The sequence below is a fragment of the Gouania willdenowi genome, unplaced genomic scaffold, assembly GCF_900634775.1.
Source record: "Gouania willdenowi unplaced genomic scaffold, fGouWil2.1 scaffold_215_arrow_ctg1, whole genome shotgun sequence".
In the NCBI taxonomy this organism is placed as follows: domain Eukaryota; kingdom Metazoa; phylum Chordata; class Actinopteri; order Blenniiformes; family Gobiesocidae; genus Gouania; species Gouania willdenowi.
Genome location: NW_021144969.1, coordinates 370,298 through 391,280, shown reverse-complemented (window position 1 = coordinate 391,280; position 20,983 = coordinate 370,298). Strand labels below are relative to the sequence as shown.

General features: G+C 40.6%; 1 protein-coding gene across 3 annotated transcripts; it reads right to left on the bottom strand.

Moving 5' to 3' along the window:
• Positions 1–452: 452 nt before the first annotated feature.
• LOC114458940 (schwannomin-interacting protein 1-like) lies at positions 453–16,875 on the bottom strand. Of its 3 annotated transcripts, none has more exons than XM_028441323.1 (7): positions 16,718–16,875; positions 11,141–11,250; positions 7,718–7,790; positions 7,408–7,614; positions 6,245–6,368; positions 2,027–2,120; positions 453–1,904 (listed from the first exon to the last, which is right to left on the bottom strand). In XM_028441323.1, the coding sequence occupies exons 1-7, from the start codon at positions 16,745–16,747 to the stop codon at positions 1,853–1,855; spliced, it is 690 nt and encodes a 229-aa protein (XP_028297124.1). In that variant the 5' UTR covers positions 16,748–16,875; the 3' UTR covers positions 453–1,852. The 3 variants fall into 3 exon arrangements, with proteins under 3 accessions (XP_028297124.1, XP_028297125.1, XP_028297126.1); XM_028441324.1 differs by lacking the exon at positions 16,718–16,875 and adding an exon at positions 9,487–9,575 and having other exon boundaries at positions 7,718–7,835; XM_028441325.1 differs by lacking the exon at positions 16,718–16,875 and adding an exon at positions 9,487–9,575.
• Positions 16,876–20,983: the final 4,108 nt, after the last annotated feature.

Genomic DNA, 20,983 nt, shown 5'->3' with positions numbered 1-20,983 from the left:
TGTGATTTTTATCTCAGTTATAAACTGCTCCATATTGTTCATTCATTACTGAAAGTGACCTTTTTCCTCAGTTTGGGTTGTGGTTTGTAAACCAGTGGAGATGAGAATCACTGACTAAGGATCTGCAGCTAATGTTTTGGTATCAGTTACTAGCACACCTTATGTAATATAATGAAAGTGAAAAAATTTTATGTTATTAATCGTGAACTTCTTATTAATATGACTTTTTTCTTTTTTTTTTTTTTACTAATTTACCTTAATTAAGTGTAAATAAGCAACAAAAAAAAAAAAAAACTCAACCTATCTGTCTCTTTGTGTGGGCTTTGGAATGAAAAAGCAAGACCAGTATCATATGATGTCACACAAACAGGCTCCATTTGTACATTTTAAAGAATATCATTTGAATGGGCACATTTTAAGCATAAATTTCATAAGAATGTATGTTCAAAAGATACTTTCACACATTCAAAAGATTTATTGGTTATTTTTACAATCAATAGACAGTACATTTATCAACAAAGCAAACAATAATAAAAAAAAGGTTTAGCCTGTATTTCATGACATTCGGATAAAGCTAAAAGTGAAACACAATATGTAATTTAATAAATGTCTTTAACTATGTACATACATTGTATCCATGAATCATTTGAACTGTTAAACTAGATGTGTCTCAAGCTGTTTAGTGACCTTTTATATAATCTTTGTTGTTTTTAGTAATATCTATTTTCAACCACTTAACATCTCGAAACGTAATTAATTCTGCAAATATAAAGATGCTTTCTTTATTGCAAAGTTGATGTTTCCATACAGATTTCAATGATAAACAGCAATGGCACAGTGCTTTCAGTGAAATATGTGATGAACAACATAATAACATATTATTAAACCATGTTGTAAGCTTGATTTAGGTGTGGAAGAATAATATGATTTGTATTTATTCCTCCAACTTTACAAAATGACCATGCAAAACCTACACAGTGTAAAAAAAAAGGTTGAGAATGTGATTAAAGCTGCAGTAAGTAAGTTTTTTTGGCCGTTATTTGCTCAAAAATCACCTTTAAGCACATGTTAATTCAAAGTGTTCGAAGTGTACACTGAACATCTGCTCCTTCTCTTGGCTTTCATGTTTAAGCTTTAGAATTCCAGGAGCGTGACGCTGGATGTCAGCCAATCAGAGGTCTTTCTACAAACAAAGTGCTCCATGAGCTGTTTTGAGGCATTATTATTAGCTGTTCGACTGAAGTCAAGTGCGTTCACTTACCATTGATGGTAAAAGTACAATGGTGGATGTTCCAGCAGAAATACCCATCGCAATGTAAATCACAACAGTTAAGGAAGCGGAAAAAGGAAGACCAACGTGGAGAAGCAACAGTCTAAAGGCAGAAACATACTCAGACAGAACGGACTCACAGAGGTCCCTCATACTCGGTATGTGCCTCTAGTTACTCACAGTAGCCAGTGAAATGTGCTTTCATGTCTCTAAAACATCAGACATCAGAAAACTCTCCAGTAACACAAGATAAAGTCCCTACATTTGTCACCCGTCTCGAATGAAAAAAAAAAGTCGCAAAGAGCTCCACATCATGAGGATGTCGGTAAGGGACGATTGGTTTCAAAACAGCGAGGGGAGGGGGGAGCATGGTTGTTTCGATACAAGTCTCATGATTCCACATACTGCAGCTTTAAGTAATGATGAGTAAATGGAAGCCTAAAAGCCTCAATCGGTGATATTGCTTCCAACATATCAGATTTTATTTGATACTGAAAGCTTCAAATTCATGAGGTACACTTGTGTGAGGATGAAAACTGATAGATGGACTGACGTGCAGACAGACATGTGTAGGCAAAGTCTTTATTTAGAAAGAGATTTCTGAGCATGGTGTCTCTGGTGGCGGTGGGCATGCCTGTCAGAAAAGGAAACGAAACAAAAAGGCAGGTTAAAAGCCCCCAAAATCTATCTGATTTTTCATCACTAATGTATCAAATTGGAGTTGGAAGGGGTAACAGTGATAGATTGTTGCTTTACCTGGTAAGATCCTCTACATCCACCAGCATTGCATCCTGCTCCACGTGCAGTTCATCTCTCATCACCAGTAACTGGACCAGCTCCTCATTTAAACCTGTTTGATAATGAATTGTTGTTTCAAGAGGACATTAAGGTCAGAAAAAGATTGAGATGGGATGGGATGAAATGAGATTAGATAAAGCATGAAGATACGTGGTAAAATGAGACGAGTTGAGATTAGGTAAATTGAGATTAGGATGAGAATATATTACTGTCACTCGACGCAGAAAAAGCATTTGATAGAGTCATTCCTCCTTGTTGTCCTTGGCAAATTTGGCTTTAGAAAATCATTCATACAATGGGTCTACACCCTGTACACTAAATCTAAGGCCTCAGTAACCACAAACAAAATTACATTCCCAAAGCTTCAAACTCCACTCTCACCTTTGCTTTTTGCAATATTCGTTGAACCTCTCGCAGCAGATGTACGTCAGAACTCTGTTATTAAAGGAATCCACTCATCCATCTCAGAACACAAAATTAATCTTTATGCGGATGATATTTTACTCTATTTGGACGAATCCCAATCCTCATTAGAAGAAGTATTTAATCTAATAAACAGCTTCTCTAAATTATCAGGCTATTCCATTAACTGGTCAAAATCGTCAATCCTCCCTTTAACAAAAAATTCATGGAACCCAGCAACCCAAAACCCACAATACCCCACCTCCTAAACTACAATTAAATATCTAGGCTTAAGTATATCATCAAATTTAAATGAATTAATTAAACTGAACCTAGATCCGCTGTTGGATAAAGTCACAGATGGAACAATCTCCCCATTTCACTCCTTGGCAGAATAGCCTCAGTTAAAATAAACTATCTGTTCTCTATGATCCCACTGAAACCACCAACACAACGGTTCAAAAGATTAGATTCTGCAATTACAAAATTCTATGCTAGGAATAAAAAACCCAAAATAAGCCTTTCAACCCTACAAAAAAATATAAACGAGGGTGGTTTAGAAGCTCCTAATTTCATGCATTATTACTTAGCAAACCAAATATTATATTTAACAGAATGGCTAAAACCAAAAGATTACTACAACACCTGGCTAGAAATAGAACAATTAGACTACAAACATATTAAACTCTCTGATCTCCTTTTTATCACGACGACCCTCAAATGTCACAACTGCTTTAATAACCCACTGATTGCCTCCACCCTAACTGCATGGTGGAAAACCCTGGACATTATGAATATTCAATTAAAAACTAGCATGTTGTCTCCAATCTGGCACAACCCCCACTTTAGAAATAGAAAAAACCGCCCTATCTGAAAAATATGGGAAGAAAGTGGAATCACTCATCTCTAAGACCTCTTCGAAAATGACAAGCTCAGGACATATAACAATCTAACCCAAACATTCAATATGAATAAAAATAGATTTTTTACAGTACTTACAAGTAACAGAAACAATTAAGAAAAAGACTTCTGTAGATCCATTACCTTACAACCTCCAGAACTGGCTATTTATATGAAGAAAATCTCAACAAAATGAAAAAAACTCTCAAAAATATACAGAGCACTTTTGAACACTAACTCTAATCACTTACCAATTGCTAAATGGGAGGCTGAACTCTCATTCACCACGAACACCAATTTCTGGACAGGAATTTGTTGTAATACTTTTAAGATGACAAAAAACACAAACCTACAGCTAATTCAATACAAGGTCTTCCACAGATCTCACATTACCCAATAGAAAATGTATAAAACGGGCTTCCCCCCAACAGACATCTGCTCTCAGTGCACCCAGGGTACTAGTGATTCTTATTTACATGCCTTATGGTTCTGTTCCCCGTTTCAACAGTTTTGGTCTCTAATTAATGAAAAACTGTCCTGCATTTTGAACTGCAGGATTCCTCTCTCTCCAAATCTATGTCTGATAGGAGACCTGACGATGCTTGATCTTCCAGCAAACCAATCACAATCCACCCTTGCGACACTCACCATAGCAAAAAATACAATATTAGTGAAATGGAAAGATAGGGCTGGGGGCTTGCGTGTTTCTCTGCCGCTCTATCCCCTTGCTCTCTGTCCCCCTGTCCCGTCCTCCCCTCCTCCCCTTCCATTGCTCTTGCACCTGCTCTCCTGTTGGGTTGGGCATTGGGGGGCTCCTGTCGGCCCGGGGTGCTGGTGGGGAGGCTGTGGCTTTCGCCTGGGGGGCGAGCGGGGCCGCACCGGGTAGGTTAGCTTGGGGGTGGGCCCGTGGGCCCGCCGGGGGGCCTGGGGTGGTGGGGTTCGTGGCTCCTGGCCGGAGGGGTCCAGGGTGGGGGTGGCTACTGCTCGGGGTTGGCGCTTACATCCTGGGTCGATGAGTGGCAGGGTGTTGCTGTGGGTCGCTCCGCCTGCCTGTCTGGCCGCACCGTCGCCGGAGATGTCGCTAGCGCCCCCCTCATTGGCTCACTTGGGGGTCCGCGTGGGCCGGTGTGTGGTGTGTGGCGTGTGCCGAGGGTGGGATGGGGCCTTGCCCATGCAGGGGCCTCCTCTGGAGTTGTGCTGGATGGGTGTGTCGGGGCGCAGCCTGTGGTTCTTGCCCTGGAGGGTCCGCGTCGGGGGTGGTTGGACTGCTGGCTGGATGTGCTGGGCCCAGTGGGTGGGGGTGCCCCGAGGGTGGGTCTTTGGGTGAGGCGTCTCTGGTTACATTCTCCTGCCGTCCGCCTGGGAACTGGCTGCGGTCCGGTGTGGCGCCGCGCTGCCTTTGGTGGGGTGGGGCTGGTGGCCTGGGGCCCGCCGTCCTCCGGGCTGTGCTGGCGTCAAGGGGTGTCTTGTGTCGGCGCGTTGATGGCCGTTGGTGGGGAGGGGGGCTCTGCTGGCGGCACTTGGTGTGGGGTTGCGGGGCCTGGCTGGGGGTGCTTGGGTTTGTCTGCTTATCAGTTGGTGGTTGGCGGGGTGGCGCTAGCTGTTTCGGTGGTTGCGGTTGTTGTCAGCTGCCTGGTAGGTCTGTCCTGCTATCTGCGGACCGATGGGTGTTTCCGGGGCACCCTTGGTTGGGGACTGCTGTTCCGCACTGGATGTGTGCCGTTGGAGTGCCTCCTTCTCGCGGTGGCGGCTGCCTGTCGCTCATGCGCCAGTGGGGGGCTGGGGTGGGGGGGCGCTTCCCAGGGGGCTTTGCCGGTCTTGGCGGGAATCTTCTGAGGCATGCTCTTGCATGCCTCTGGTCTGCGTGCGCCGCATGCCAGTGTGGCGGTCTTGCTGGGCCCTTGGGGGGGGTGGCTGATTTTAGCAATAACTAAGGGGCATCGCGCTGGCGGTGTCAAAAAAAAAGGTGATCTGGTGTGGTCTGAGGGGCTCGATTGGTGTGCCTGGGGGCTGACGGTGCAGAATGCAGCGTCCTCTCGTTGCCCAGGGCAGCCGGGGGTGTGGTCGTTGTCCCGAGGTGGGCTGTTCCCTGTGCTGCTTCTATTCCAGGTCCTTCTGGCCTGGGGTCCGGTCCCTGCTGGCTCTGGGTCCCCCCGGCTGCCTGTTCTGCGCTGCTCTGGCCGTCTGCTAGGCGTGGGCCTTGGCCCCTCTGCTGGGGTCTTGAACGGGAGCTGTCTGGGCCCTCTCCTCGGGGATTGGGTGTGGAGGTGGGAGTGGTGGGGTGGATGTTGGTGGGGGGGCCTTGATGTTGGGGGTTGGGGTCAGTGGCGGGGTGCGCTGGGTCCTCGACTCCTTGGTGCTTTCTCGGGTGTGTGTGTGGGGGAGTAGTGGCTGCCTCTCAGCTTGGTGTCTTAGGGGCGTCTGGAGGGCTGCTCGGCCGTGGGGGGGGGGCATGTTTTTGGATTGTGGGAGGAAGCCGGAGTACCCAGAGGAAACCCATGCAGCATGGGGAGAACATGCAAACTCCATACAGAAAGGACCCAGGTGTCACCCCAGGGCTTGAATCCAGAACCTTCTTACTGTGAGGCGCACATGCTAACCACTTAGCCACTGTGTGCCCCGCAATAAAATAAATTCATTCATTTAATTGCAATAACAAAACATGCATTACTGTGTAAAAAAGATTGCACTTGTAGTGTTGACCTTTGACAGCATGTGCAGACAAAGTAAAAAAGAAAAAAGGATGAGAAAAATGAAAAAGTTTATGAAGATTATGAGGTTAGATGTGATTAATTGAGAGTTATCTAACTATAGTTAGACATTATAGTCTAAATATAATGTCTAAATAAGTGGTGTACTTTTTGGATAACTTACTCTGAATCTGAGAGTGTAAGTCATTTGTGATGACCTGCAGCTGTCCAAGATTCATGTGTCTCATGCCCCCTCTCCTTAGATTCCTCTTCATAAGGCCCTCACTGATGTGAGGCAGGTTTGGAAGCTGCAGAAATGAATGATCAAAACATTAACATATCGATCCAAAGGATCTAGATGTGAATTTACATTTACAGTGGGATTTTCTTGGATTGGGATTAATTCAGTTCAATTTAACTTTATTTAAATAGCACAAATTACAATTATAGTCATCTCAAAGTGCTACATTTACAATAGATTACTTGATGATACATACTAGGGATGTAACGATTCACTCAACTCCCGATACTGGATTCACGATACGATTTTCTCATGAAAATACTGTACTATTTATACAATGCAATTTAACTAAAAATAAATCTTGAATGAAATAAAAAAAGGAATAATACAAATGAAGAAGCCTATTAATTTAAATTCTGGTTCTATAGTAAACAACGCAAAACTGCATAATAGTTCTTTTTCTTTTTAAAAGTGCAACTGAAAATGTATTTTGTGCCTTAACAAATGGACTTAAAGAAAAAAAAAAAAACAGTCATTGCACTGATTTACGTCAGATATTTGTTTGGACCAGCAGAGGGCGCTGGTAACCCAGTGGTCGGTTGGCATGCAGAAATTCTTGCAGTAAAGAAGAGATGCTATGCTAGCAGACAGAGCTAATAGAAAAACGTGACTTTTACAGACATTCACGTATTATTACAGATATACTTTCGGTGCAAAAGGGGTAAGGAATCATCTATGAACATGTTTAAGAGTAGAAGGCGGCCAGAAAGAAAGTAGTAGCAGATTCCGCCCACCGCGTACACTGCTGGACAAGAGAAGGGATAAATATATATAGCGCCCTCTGCTGTTTAAAAAAGTACTGCGATTAAATTTTCAAAGTATCGATGTCAATCGTGATACCTATGAATCGATTTTTAACTGCCTTACGATTAATTGTTACATCCCTAATACATACACCTGATGCTCTTTGTATGTACAATCTATTGTTTTTTTATTCTCAGTTACTTGAATCTTGCAGTCTCATGAACTGTTGGTTTTTTATTCAATCAGATAAAAAATCTTAATGAAATTAAAGTTTGTTTTTGAACAAAAACCTGGAAACTAACCAAGTCAGCAACAAGTGAACGCCTGTGCAACTGAATTTGCCTCTCCACTTCCACCTGCATGCGTGCCATTGGTCGAGCCAGAGCCAATGCCACCCTGGCCTCTTCTTGCAGTCTTCTCTGCACCTGCCAAAACCCACCACAATCATCTAATGGGTCTGAGTCTTCCTCTGCTGTGTCTCGATCTGACAGTGATGAGCTTTGCTTGCTCTGTAGGGGGAAGTGATGTTGTGGTTATTACATGTGGATTGTGAGAGATCTGATAGAGATTGGAATAAAGTGTGAGATTGTTGCTGAGACAAAGAGTACATACCATAGGAGAAAGGGGTGTGTCCAGGCTGGTTTCTGTCCTGCTGTCCTCAGCATCACTGTCCTTGTCGCTGTTGCTGTTGTTAACAAAACACACATGTAAGTTCACCATATCCTGCCTCCTGAGGGGAAAAGAACAACGTTTTAAAGCCCAGAGAAAAGTAAAATGACACCATTTTATTGCCTTGAAAATTCAGGTTTTTCCTGCTTTTTAATCAGTGACCAATCAGCTGATCAGTGCGGTTTCATTTATCGACCTGCCTATCTTGTGCACTTCCTTCAAATTTGTAAATTGAATTAAAATAATAGCTCAATAAAAATAATCATGAACCTGGTTAGTGAATGGTGGACCTCGTAAATTTACCTTTTCAAAGTGAGAACTCATACTGTCCTTTTCACACTCAGAAATCTCGCTTGTCCCATCAATAATAATGATATATTTTATAAAAAAAAAAAAAACTACACAAGTCAACAAAATAAACCAACAACAATAAAGGTAAATATGGAAAATAGATAAATTTACAAATGCTGTTAGGTTGGAATTATCAAAAGAGTGAACAAGCTTGTTGACGTTTATATCCCTCTCGACTTTGGACCCCCCACATCGCACAAGCGCAGTTCCAGAGTGTGAAAAGGCTTATTACAGAAAAATATCCAAAATAATAAATAAAAATCTAAATACTAATAATAATAATACTTCACACATGACTAAACATTTTCTGGCATTTTTTTTGGTAAGGTTCTTCTATTTGGTTCTGTTTTTGGAAACTTTACAAAATTGACAGTAAACCCCCTCCATAAAATGTGGATGCTTGTTCAATCAGTTTTCGATTTAAAGATTTTGAAAAATTACAAAATTTAGAATCAAGCTCAATGGCACATACATTAATAAAGTAGCATTATTTTTGCTTATGGATGTTTTGTTCAAAGCAACAAAAAGGCATACTAAAAATGCTAGAAATAATACAACGCAAATAAAATATGACCAAGGCCTTTACCTAAATAAGAGTGGAAGTCACCTGACTCAGATCAGCACAATAAAAAAGCCATCAGAAGGAGGCCTTAGTTTCTGAAACAAAACTGCACTTCTTATTTTTTGTCCCACTGTGCAGTGACTTACAGTGTAAGATCAGTGCTGTCATGACAAAAAAAGGAAACCCTCTGCTGTGGCTTTCTAATGTTATTCTCTGCCTTATGTAATGCAACTACGTCACATGTAGGTCTGTCTCAACATTATGTGGCAGATTCACTAAGTTCTGAAATGAAGGGAAGTAAACCAGGTGCGTCCCTAAATCTTTTGGGGGCGCTGTTTGCTCACCTGCTGTGGGGAATTCACTAACATTGCGCCACTAGTAGGTGCGTGTATAGATGTGTTTGAGACTGCCTTATTTAAATGAACATTTTGAAGAAGTGAAATTGGAAGCAGATGGACTTCTCTGTCTGCTCCCCAATTTAATGTCTTCTTCATCAGGACTGTAATTTTGCTCTTATCGGTCCATGGAAACATCCTACAGCAGGTTCTGAGCTCCTGAATAGTCACTCATACTCAGATGTAAACATTGTTCCATCGCTGCGTAAATTGCAAAGCTGATCAGCTGATTCTGGCCTGACATCAACGTGACACAAGAGTTTGACGGTCAAAACATGTAAACATGCTGAAGCTGGAATGTGATAAAAGGCACAAAGACGTCAGTGGCATAACATTGGAATGTCTTTGCATTGCCTGGTAGCAGCATGTTGATGATGCCAGCACCATCCAGGATGTTGACCTACTCTGGGGTGCAGAGATCCTCTTTCACTGGAACAAGGCTTTCCAAGCAGGGCATCAAGTCAGACTTGGTTCCAGTTCTCAGGCCACCCATCTGAGACAGAGATGGTGGATAGGCCTGATTTTCCTGTTAAATGACCTCGTCCCAATCACCATGGCATATCTGGCAGGCAATGCACAGCCTGAGAAGATTCTTTTTTTTTTTTTTTTTAGCTCAAAGTAGTGATTATTTGCTTTTTCAACTGTTATGTGGACAGTACAATTCCTGATATATGATTCATAATACAAAACATTTCCACCCCCTAGAATTGATTAAACCAACAATATCAAAGAATTTCAAATGAGAGAGGCCATTTTCAAAATAGCCACCATTTTTGACACAGGTCAAAACTGAGATGTCCCGAGATCTAAAAATCACCACTGAGGCATAGTCTATCTGCTGACCAAATGTTATGCTTGTTACACCAAACCCACAATTCTTCCAAATAATTCACCTATCAGGGTCTTTGTACTGTCCTTTGCCGACCCTTCACATCGGACTCATTTGCAGAAGGTTAATGGTTAATGTAGAGGGGAGGAGTAATTAACAGGTAAATGTTTTAAACTGGGCTTTGAAAAAGGGGAGACATGTGTATCAGTCACCACTAAGTGTCGCCAAAGCGCTCATTAGCTTTAGAAAGGCTGTTTCTACTACCTCTAGTTGATGTGAGGAATCATATTTTAATCTTGTTATATCTGAACTTAGGGACGATACTGAATCTTTGGGCCCAGACACCCTTTGTAAACTAGGCACCGCATGTTTCTACAGCTATTGATGCTTTTGGCTGCAGAGCTGTTTTCAAGGACACAGCTGTGACTGCGTTTATTCTCACGACTCATGAAATTATGCATGAGCCTATTTTACACATGACCCATATTGATATTGTTCAATCTGAATGAGCCACATACTGTCCACCACCTCACAATGTACTGTCCGCTTGTCATCACCACCACTATCTCCATGCTGTCCTCCATCTTGTAAACACTGCAATTACAGGGAGCAAGAGGGTCTAATGTCATCGCGTCTTGAAACTTTTTTTACTTGATTTTATTTTGTGCACCTTTAAATGTTATATCACCGTTTTTTTTTCATCACCAGAAGCCGCCGATATTTCTATGCAGGAAGTTACCCACAAAATGAAAAATTATTTTGATTACCAACTTGGGCCAGCATTATATTTATAGGGGTAAAACTGAGGGAGGGGATTGACCATACCACCCTCCTCAAATGTTTGTGGGGGTCGTGTTGACTGATCCCCTATTTCCACTGCCAATGTGCTTATCCAAATAGGGTCACAGGGGATGGAGGATATTCCAGGCAGCTAATTCAGGACCGCAAGGTGGCAAACAGGAATTCCTTTAACAGGAATCCAATTACAATTTATTAGGTTTTCACACACTTATTCATTCACCAAACATACATGTTTTTGGATTGTGAGAGGACAATCTCTATGGGTAGAACCAACAATTTATGTTGGTTCTACCCATAGTAAACCAACTAGTCTTTATATAAAATCAAAAATGAGGCCCAAAAGCACAAGCTTAGTAGAATTAAGTCATCAAAAGTATGGACACGCATATAGATCGAGACATAGACAAGCACAAAAATGTCAAACCCACCGAGAAGACGGTCCATTTTTGCTGCAGCTGGTATAGATCACAGGCTCGTCGTCATAGAAACTGCCAAGGGCGAGTTTCTGCCTTATGCACTCTCTCTCATTTTTCTGAGCCTGGCAAAAACCAAGAAAAAAACACATCAATACAAAAAAACAGTGAATAACGTGTTGCCATCACAGCTTGTTTACCATGTAGATGGTACACATACATGGCAGAATAAGAAGCTTGGTATTTTAGCTAAAACACATGTACTCTTTAGAACTCCTCACCAGAAATGTAAAGATTTCCCTGAGTGCTCAAATGTTCATTCAGCACGTTAGTATCCATTTGGATAAGCTAAAACATGGACCCAGCATGACCATCAGAAGCACTTTGAAAGATCAGTGTACTCAGCTATTAATGCCAAATGATCTGATTTGAAATCTGAGTTGAATCAAGTCAATCTTGATTCAGTCTAGCACATGGTCAATTTTTCACCATGTGCTAGACATACAGAAAAACCAAGGAGCCACAATCTCCTTGGTCTTGCCCACATTTAGAAGGAGATTGTTGTCTTTGCACCACTTGGTTAGATGACTGACTTCCTTTCTGAAGTTTGTCTCATCATTGTTGAAAATGAGACCTACAACAGTTGTATCATCCGCAAACTTTAGTAATAATATTAATAATACATTTTATTTATAAGGCACCTTTCAAGGTACCCAAGGTCACCGTTCAAAAAACAGGTTACAAACAGTAGAAAACAACAAGAAATACAAAGACAAAATAAGGTGGACAATATTTGAAGTCCAGTGGAATAATGTTGATCAGGGGGAGAAGGCAAGTTTAAACAAATGGGTTTTGAGTTGGGATTTGAAAGTGGTGAGTGAATCTGCGTTTCGGAGTTCAGGAGTGAGTTCCAGAGCTGGGAAGGAGAGCGACTGAAAGCTCTTCTCCCCATGGTGATGAGGCGTGCAGGGGGGACACTGAGGTGGATGGAAGAGGATGATCTGAGTGAGCAAGACGGTGTGGCAATGTGGACGATGTTGGAGAGGTATGGGGGGGTGAGATTGTGGACGGCCTAAAAAGTGAGTAGAAGTATTTTGTATGTGATGTGTAACCAATGGAGCTGCTGCATGACGGGTGTGATATGGTGAGTAACGGGGGTCCTGGTGATGATACTGGCTTATGAAGGGTTGTGTTGGGGAGACCGAACTGGAGGGAATTACAATAATCAAGACGGGAGGTGATCAGACTGTGAACGAGTGTGAGGTGTGAGAGATGAGCGGAGGTTTATATTGCGGAGGCGAAAGTACGCAGACCGTGTGATGTTATTGATATGAAAAGTAAATGATAGAGTCATGTCGAGGATGACATCCAGACTCTAAACCTGTTGAGAGGGAGAGATGGAGGAGTTGTCACTGGTCATAGAGTCAGCTTTGGTTAGAGTAGATTCTGTACCAATTAATAGAACTTCTGTTTTATCACTGTTTAATTTCAGAAAGTTGGATGTGAACCATGATTTTATATCAGTGAGGCAGTGAGTGAGGGAGGAGGGAGGAAGTGAGATGTTAAGCTTGGTGGAGATATAGAGCTGGGTGTTATCCGCATAGCAATTGAATTTAATGTGGTGCTGATTTTCAGTAGGGCTGTTTGAATGCTATGGAGTGGGCAGAAACTGGACTGGAACTGTTCATAAAGATTATTGCAGGAGAGGTGAGTATACAGCTGTGAGGCAACGTTTTTTACAATGTGATTGATGCTGAAGGTTGGTGTGCAGTCATGGGTCAGCAGGGTGAAGAGCAGGGGGATGAGCACACATTATTGGGGGGAGGGGGCTGTGCTTAGTGTGATTGTGCTTGAGATGATGTTGTTGCCGACCTGTACTGCTTGTGGCCTCTCACTGAGGAAGTCCAGCAACCAATTACAGAAGGATGAGTTGAGGCCCAGTTGGTCCAGTCTGAGTCAAGAATGAGTAAATCAACAAAAACTTAACTTAACTTCAGTAACCAGCTGTTTTCTTTTAGTATGATGGTTTTTGGTATTTGTTCGGAGTTTCAAACCACATTTAAAACAAAGACAGCAAGTAATTTAAACAGAACTTGAAATTAAGTTTTGTACTTGACCGGCGATCAGGCCATCACAGGTTAAAGCTGCATTTTGCAATTTTTTTGTTTTATTTAGTCAAAAATCCATAATCATCTCATTATATTGTATTTCACATTGTAATCCAAATCAGCTTTAGAAATACAGGAGAGTGACTTCAGCCAATCAGAGATCTTTCTACCAAAAGGGCGATCCCATGAGCTGTTTTAAGCATTACTACTGGCTGCTTGAGCTGCTTGAGCTGCTTGTCAAAAGTCAATGCGTTGTGTTCTCTATCTGAGAGTAGGAACATTCCAGCTGAAGTCTCTAATGCAGCCTTTCTCACAGCGGTTACACGGTAAAGCAAGAGGAAAAAGGAAGACAGAGGTGGAGAAGCAACAGAATTAAAGGCACAAACGTGTTCAGGAGGAATTAACCCTGCTGAGGTTCCTCTGACTCGGTGTGTGCGGTGAGCTGTGCGCGATCCGCTTTCAGTCAGCGCAGTCCACTCCGATTCAGAGAGAGAGATAACAGACGGGATAAATTGCTTATTAAAACTGAACTAAGGTGGAAAGAACAGACTCAATTCAGCTGCAGTGTGGACGAAGTGTGTCTGCTCTGATCAGCTGAGATCGGCTGCAGCTGCTGGAATGTGAGAAGCAGCTCCGACTCTGAGCCTCTTAATGTCCTCACAGCAGTAAGTGATATGTGCTTTCATGTCTCTAAAACATCATAAAACTCTCCAATAACACAAGACAAAGTCCCTACATTTGTTCCGAGTCTCTATCGCGAAAACAGTCGCAAAGAGGTAAAGTAGACCGATGAGGTTTGTTCAAGAAGGGAGAGGGGAGCGCCTAACGATTCTGCCTACCGCAGCTTTAACTCCCAGAAACATACATTAGGGCGCATATTCAACAGTTCACATGATATTACATATTTTACCCTCTTTGTGAGGGGTCATATACAAACCAGGAACATGTTGGTCAGGAGCATTTTGAGTTATCGTTTCTGAAAATGTGGATTCTAAGCTTTCCAATAATGTCAGACACTATCAAATAATATTTGTAAGTAATGGCCATTGAATGTTGTCACTCTCTACAGTACACAAGAAAGAAAATGGTCTCTAAAGATCCAGAAAAGTTCTTCACCTTTTTTATAGCATGTGTCAATGAACATTGATATCTGCTATTAGCATGGCCTGCTAATTCGGCCAATGAATAGCCTCATTTCCTGATATATGATTATTTCTACAGCAATAAAGCCTAATTTAACTAACAAATAATTTAATAAATAATTTAATTTTATAGTTAGAAAACTTCATATTTGATAAGATTTACAAGCGTTATCTGATCAACACCAAACTCAGAAATGTCAGGTATTTATGACAGAAAACTTCCTAAGATTTTTTAGCAAGAGATCCATCATGGTCCGACATTAGCAGGGGAGACGCATCTATGTCAGCTTAATCTTTTATAAATATAAAAAGACAACCACATTAAGAGAAATACGACTGAATCAAAACACACTCAGTTAATAACATTAAGAACCAAAAAATAATAGAAAAACCAAAATTACTCAAAAAACTAAATCCCAATAATGTGGGACATTTTAACAGCAGGTTTTGATCAGACACATGTTACATTGTTTTTAAATATTTATATATTATATAAATATTATATAAAACTTATTTAGTGAATGTGAAAAACATGGCTTTGTCTTTATTTACACTTTGTCTTTATTTACACTTATATAATAATATAACCTTGCCAAAATTAAAATTGAGCTATACACATAATCTTTGTTTTTATTCAGATCAACTTTATGAACCTGAATCTTGACATAAAATCTATGATAAAATGATTACATGTTAAAGAAAAAAAGGCTCAATGGTCTCACAATCAATATCACAAAACAAACAGTTACTCAAATCAATATTAAACATTTGATGTAAAGATTCATCACACAAGTAGATATTATTTGACATTGGAAATTATTTTCTTTAGCCTTTGTAGCAATCGGCAAACACAAATAACTCGTCCAATTTTTTTTTACCAGAAATAAACGAGATATCTTTTGAAAAGTAGTTTATTTTAAAAAAAAAAGAAGAAAAAAAATCTAATGCCTGTCTAATAATTTTTAATTTAAGAATATATTTTTTTTTTCTTAAAGTAAAGGCAGGTTTATAATGACTCATTACTTTTTTAAAGAAAACACTTTTTTACATTGTTACATCATTAGAAGGTTTCAAACACTTAAACAATACTTTAGGCTCGAGGTGCAGAGATACTGTATATTCAAATTTAATTGAATAGAAATAATAAAAAAAAACAATTTTAGATGAATAAATCACGTAGCAGCATGGTTACACAGCCTGTGATTCAACTTCCTTTATGGTACGTTCTCATAACGTCCTCCGCAACACCATAGGGGGAAGCCGAAGGAATGTATGTCAAAACAAAGTACAGATCGTATACATAAACCGAATGGATACCATAAAAATTACAGGGTACATTTCTCGCTAGAAATTTTATCAACATGAAACTAAAGCCACAAGGTCTCTTAATATATAGCAATTTCCAGTGAACATTATTTACAACGAGACTGACTCGGCAGTCACGCGACCAGAGGTATGCCCCATAGGAAAAGCTGAGCAGATGATGCGTAGTCATTGTATGTTTTCAGATACATTTGAGTGAAAGGACGCCCTATAATCAACAAGAGACAAAATATGAAAATGTTTTCAATCCTGCTACATTTGCCAGACCTTTTTATATACTTGAAATCATAGGCAATCTGCCAGGATTGCTGACAATGCAAAACATTCAAGACAAAGCTTCACTGTTATTATAGTGTTTCTGGTTTGTTTGTTTGTTTGGTTTTTTGTTCTTCGCACCATCCGTCAAGCTAAATTCCTTGTATTGTTTTTCAAACTGTATTTGGCAAATAAAACTGATTCTGATTAAGAGGATGATTTTCTGTTGTGGCACAGCGAGTAATGTATTTAAAAAACCCAGCGTTGTGCATAATATGCTCTATTTCAATCTCACCAAAGCCATTGAACATGTCTAAAATTAAGGCTGGGTCTCTAAATAATCTCCAAAAACACACAACGTTCTTGTTTGTGACGCACGAAACCAGGTTGTGATGTAAGAGCCTAAATCATTTGGCCTTCACCACTGTCCAGAACAGACCTACCTTGCTCACCCACTTCAGACAACTAGCAAACCCATTTAGACTGCTTGTACAAATTTCTCTTCACAAAACAATTTTCTCATAAGTAGATAGTATGACAAACTTCCAATTGAACATATATTTAAGAAGCCTAACATTTTGACTACCATCACAATTGTTCCTCAAGTACAGAAAATGTAAAATGTCAACCCCTCCCTTTTGACACATCTACTCACCCGGTATGGCAGATGCATAAAGCAGCACATCTACTATCATGAAAAGCTGTATATATGATTTTTAAAAGGTCTAGTGCCTTCAAACATAAGCAAATAGAAATTCTCAAACCTGGTAAACACGTTTCTCTTGGTGCACCATCCTTCAACGCATCCTACAAACACAGCCGTTCTGCCCTGCTCTACACTGCAGTGAAGCCAGACCCAGAGGACCCTTTCATACACTGCAGCTCTGTGCAGAAGAGCAGAAGCAGCAGGGGGGGAGGGAGGAAGGAATCGAAGATGGGAGGAGGTGAGTGGCAGCACGGAGAGAGATGTAGGTGGGAGAGGCGGAGCTGCTCTGTGCTGTTAGCTGTTCTGTTATCTATTCCTCCATCTTCCTCACTTGCCTCTCTGTTTGCTAATTCTATTTTATATCCATAAATGGTCTTTATTTAGACAAGACGCCTTGGATTAGACAAGGCAGACATAGCTCTGTGTAGGCCTACATTCGCATGAATATTCAATTTTTCAGAATGCAGAAAAGGTGACCCTTCATCTTTAACATGCACATCAGGTGAAAAGAAGAAATAATGGAAAATCACAGGCATTAACCTTGAGACTTCCAGCATTACAAATCACCAAGTAAACCACGCTTCAAACCTCCAAACCTGCTCATCCTGATCAGAGCCTTGAGGCCATAATAAGCTAAGCATTGGTATTAGTTCCTGGGGCCTCATTTATAACCATACGACCAAAACAGAGATGAAAAATGTGCATGACACTTTCCATGTTTGTGATTCATATATATAAACATAAAAAACAAATAGTGAGAATGTGCGCACCGGTACGGTACGATGTTTACATTTTGACTCGTGGCTGTGTCATAAATGAGTTTTTAGGGATATTACAATGTATCCTGCCTTTTGGAAAAAAAAAAAAAAAAGGATCAAAATGCAGCATTATAAAAACAAAACAAATACACTACATGTAAAATCTACAAGCTCCTCTAACCACTTTTTTTTTTTGAACACTTTATTTAAAGATTTTTCAGTTTTATACAAACAAACATTTAAAGAATCAGGGCTTGTTCAAACTTATTTTACAGAGATTTACACCACAATGCCAACCAGCGGCACATGAGCCCTAAGCTTGCGAAAATATACCCATAAAAATAGATTACACACACACAAAAACAAAAACAAAAACAAAAAACAAAAACAAAAAGAAAAAAAAAAACATATGTCTAAACAATACGCTGCACAACCCAACTCCTCAATGATTGAATTTTGCTTTACACATCCCACTCAAGTAAAAGGCAAACCTTCAACATAAGCAATAAAGGGCGACCATGTCCTATGATATTTATTTATTGACCCACGTAAGCTGTACCTTAAATATTCCATTTGCAGACACATCATCAACTCTCGTACCCACTGAATAAAGGAAGGAGGTTGTACGTCCTTCCACTTTGTTAAAATGAGTCTGCGGGCCAAAAGTGATGAAAAGGCAATGGCACTGGTCTGGTACGTAGTCAATCCATGTCCACTTGGGACAACACCAAACAGTGCGGTAATCGGATTGGGATCAATCTTTCTGCCACACACATGTGAGAAAGCATCAAATATAGAACCCCAAAACCCACCCAATGCCACCATGAGCCAAAACATATGGCTCATGGTGGCGGGCGACTGTTTGCATCTTGGGCACGCATCATCAGAGGTACCGTATATTCTAGCAAGCCTGGCCTTAGTGAAATAAGAACGGTGAAGAACCTTAAACTGTATCAAACAATGTCGTATGCAGATGGACGTTGAATGTATGAGCCCGATACTTCAATCCCAGGCATCATCAGATATTTTCATGTTTAGGTCCTGTTCCCAAGAAATCTTCACCTCAGCCAAAGAAGTAGGGTCTATGTGCGGTAATCGCGGCAACGCATTGTATATTTTGGAAATCTGTCCTCTGGAAATAGACTGTAACTGCAAGCAGTCTTCAAGGGGGCAAGCATGTGATTTGTTTGGATACGTGGAGAAATGCTTTGATGCAAAGCTACGGGCCTGTAAATATCTGAAAAAGTGAGATCTGGGAATATCAAAATTTTTTGCTAAGTCTTCAAATGACATAAATGAGCCATTAATAAACAGGTCCCTGAAAAACACAATCCCTTTTGTTTGCCAAATTTTGAAACCCGACTCATTTAAGGCTGGTAAAAAAGAAGGGTTAGAAGTAATAGGAGTATAAGTAAGGATCTGTTTGAAGGAAAAGTGGCGACGACATTGAAACCAGATACTGAGAGAGCTTTTAACCAATGGATTCGTGGATTTTATTTTCCCCTCTAATGGCAATGAGGAACACATTAGAGCTATGGGTGTGGTTGGAGGACTAGAACCCAGTTCCATAACAGACCAAAGTGGGCCGCCGCCCTCTTTAAATGTGCGTAGCCAGGTGGAAAGTTTTACAATATTAGCTGACCAGTAGTAATACATAAAATTTGGTAGGGCAAGGCCACCTTCAGCTCTAGAACACTGTAATCTGGATTTCCGAATCCTTGGGCATTTCTGATTCCATATAAATGAAGTCACAATACTATCAATTTTTTTAAAAAATGTTTTGGGAAGAAATAAAGAAAAAGATACATGAATTTAGGCAAAACGACCATCTTAACAGTATTAATACGCCCGGCAAGAGAGATGGGTAAAGCTGTCCAGCGCAACAGATCCGCTTTGGTTCTATCAAGAAGCGGGGTGAAGTTATATTTAAAAAGACTGTTATAGGAATTGGAAATTTGTACCCCCAGATATGTAAATGATTTTTCCTCAATTTTGAATGGAATATTTATATAATCCAGGTCTTTAGCTAGCTGGTTTATGGGAAAGAATGTACTTTTTCCCAGATTCAACTTGTACCCTGACAAGCGGCCATACGAGGCAAGCAGTTCCAACATTCTCGGGATAGATTCCGCCGGGTCCGATATGTACAAAAGCAAGTCGTCCGCATAAAGAGATAATTTGTGAATAGCTCCTCCTCGACTAATCCCCCTAACACCTTCATCCGAACGCAGTGCCACAGCCAAAGGCTCGATTGCAATATCGAAAAGCAAGGGGCTCAAGGGGCAGCCCTGGCGGGTACCTCTATATAGTGGGAAATAGTCTGAAACAATATTGTTAGTCCGAACTGAGGAGAGTGGCACTGAATATAAAATCTTAATCCATGATATGAATTTTGGCCCAAAACCAAACTTGCTCATGACCGATAACAAATATGGCCACTCCACACAGTCAAAAGCCTTTTCGGCATCGAGAGAGACAATCACTTCAGGCTGATCTGTGGAGTGGTCAGAATACAAAACATTGAATAAGCGTCGAGTGTTAAAATAGGACTGTCGATTTGCAACAAAGCCAGTTTGATCTTCGTGAATGATTGTGGGAGCAATACTTTCAAGGCGGAGTGCAAAAATTTTTGTAAGAATTTTATAGTCCACATTTAATAGACTGATTGGCCGATAAGATTCACATTTTTGAGGGTCTTTACCTTTTTTTAGTAACACAGAGATTGTGGCTTGGGACAAGGTTTGCGGCAACTTATTATTTGTTTGTATTTCTAAAAACATATCACAAAGTAGGGGTGCCAACTTATTTGCAAATGCCTTGAAAAAATCACACGAAAACCCATCTGGACCTGGCGCTTTGCCGCTCTGCAGAGACCCAATCGCCTTTAAAATTTCAGCTATGCATATAGGTCTCTCAAGTGACTCCTGTTGATTTGTCGCAATTGTAGGAATATCTAATCTACCTAGAAATAAATCTATATCGTTTGTAGTACCTGCAGTCTGACTGGTGTAGAGTTTTTGGTAAAATGTCTTAAAAACTGTATTAATCTCTTTAGGGTCAGTTGTTGTTCGACTAGAGTCTACTCTGATTTCAGGTATTGAGTTATCTGAGACCGACTGACGCAGCTGATGCGAGAGAAGTCTATTGGCTCTTTCTCCGTGTTCATATAGCTTTTGTCTTGTTCTGAGCAAAAGTTTCTCAGTCTGTTTAATTGAAAGAGTTTCAAATTCAGATTGCAGCAATAGTTTTTGTTTGTACAGATCCGGAGATGGATTACTAGCATATTGTGAGTCCAGGTTTGCTATAAGCTCAGTCAGTTCCCTAAGTCGATTAAAACGTTTTTTATTTTTCTGGGCTGCAAAGGAGATAATTTGGCCGCGCAGGTATGCCTTAAGAGATTCCCATAGTATGGATTTCAAGATGTCTGGGGTATCATTAAGGTCCAGAAAAAAATCTATTTGATACGTTAAGTATTTACAAAATTCTTCATCAGACAATAAAGTTGAATCAAATCTCCAGACCCGCTGCACGGCACAAGAATTCGGAAATGTAATATCTAGTTGAAC

Bases quoted from the DNA above. Each gene is read 5' to 3' on its own strand.
- LOC114458940 (XM_028441323.1), bottom strand. From the start codon at position 16,747: ATGGTGCACCAAGAGAAACGTGTTTACCAG. The intron at 7,615-7,717 runs GTATGTACTCTT...TTCCCCCTACAG, and splicing joins ACACACCCCTTTCTCCTATG to AGCAAGCAAAGCTCATCACT. The intron at 2,121-6,244 runs GTAAGTTATCCA...ATTATCAAACAG, and splicing joins CTTACACTCTCAGATTCAGA to GTTTAAATGAGGAGCTGGTC.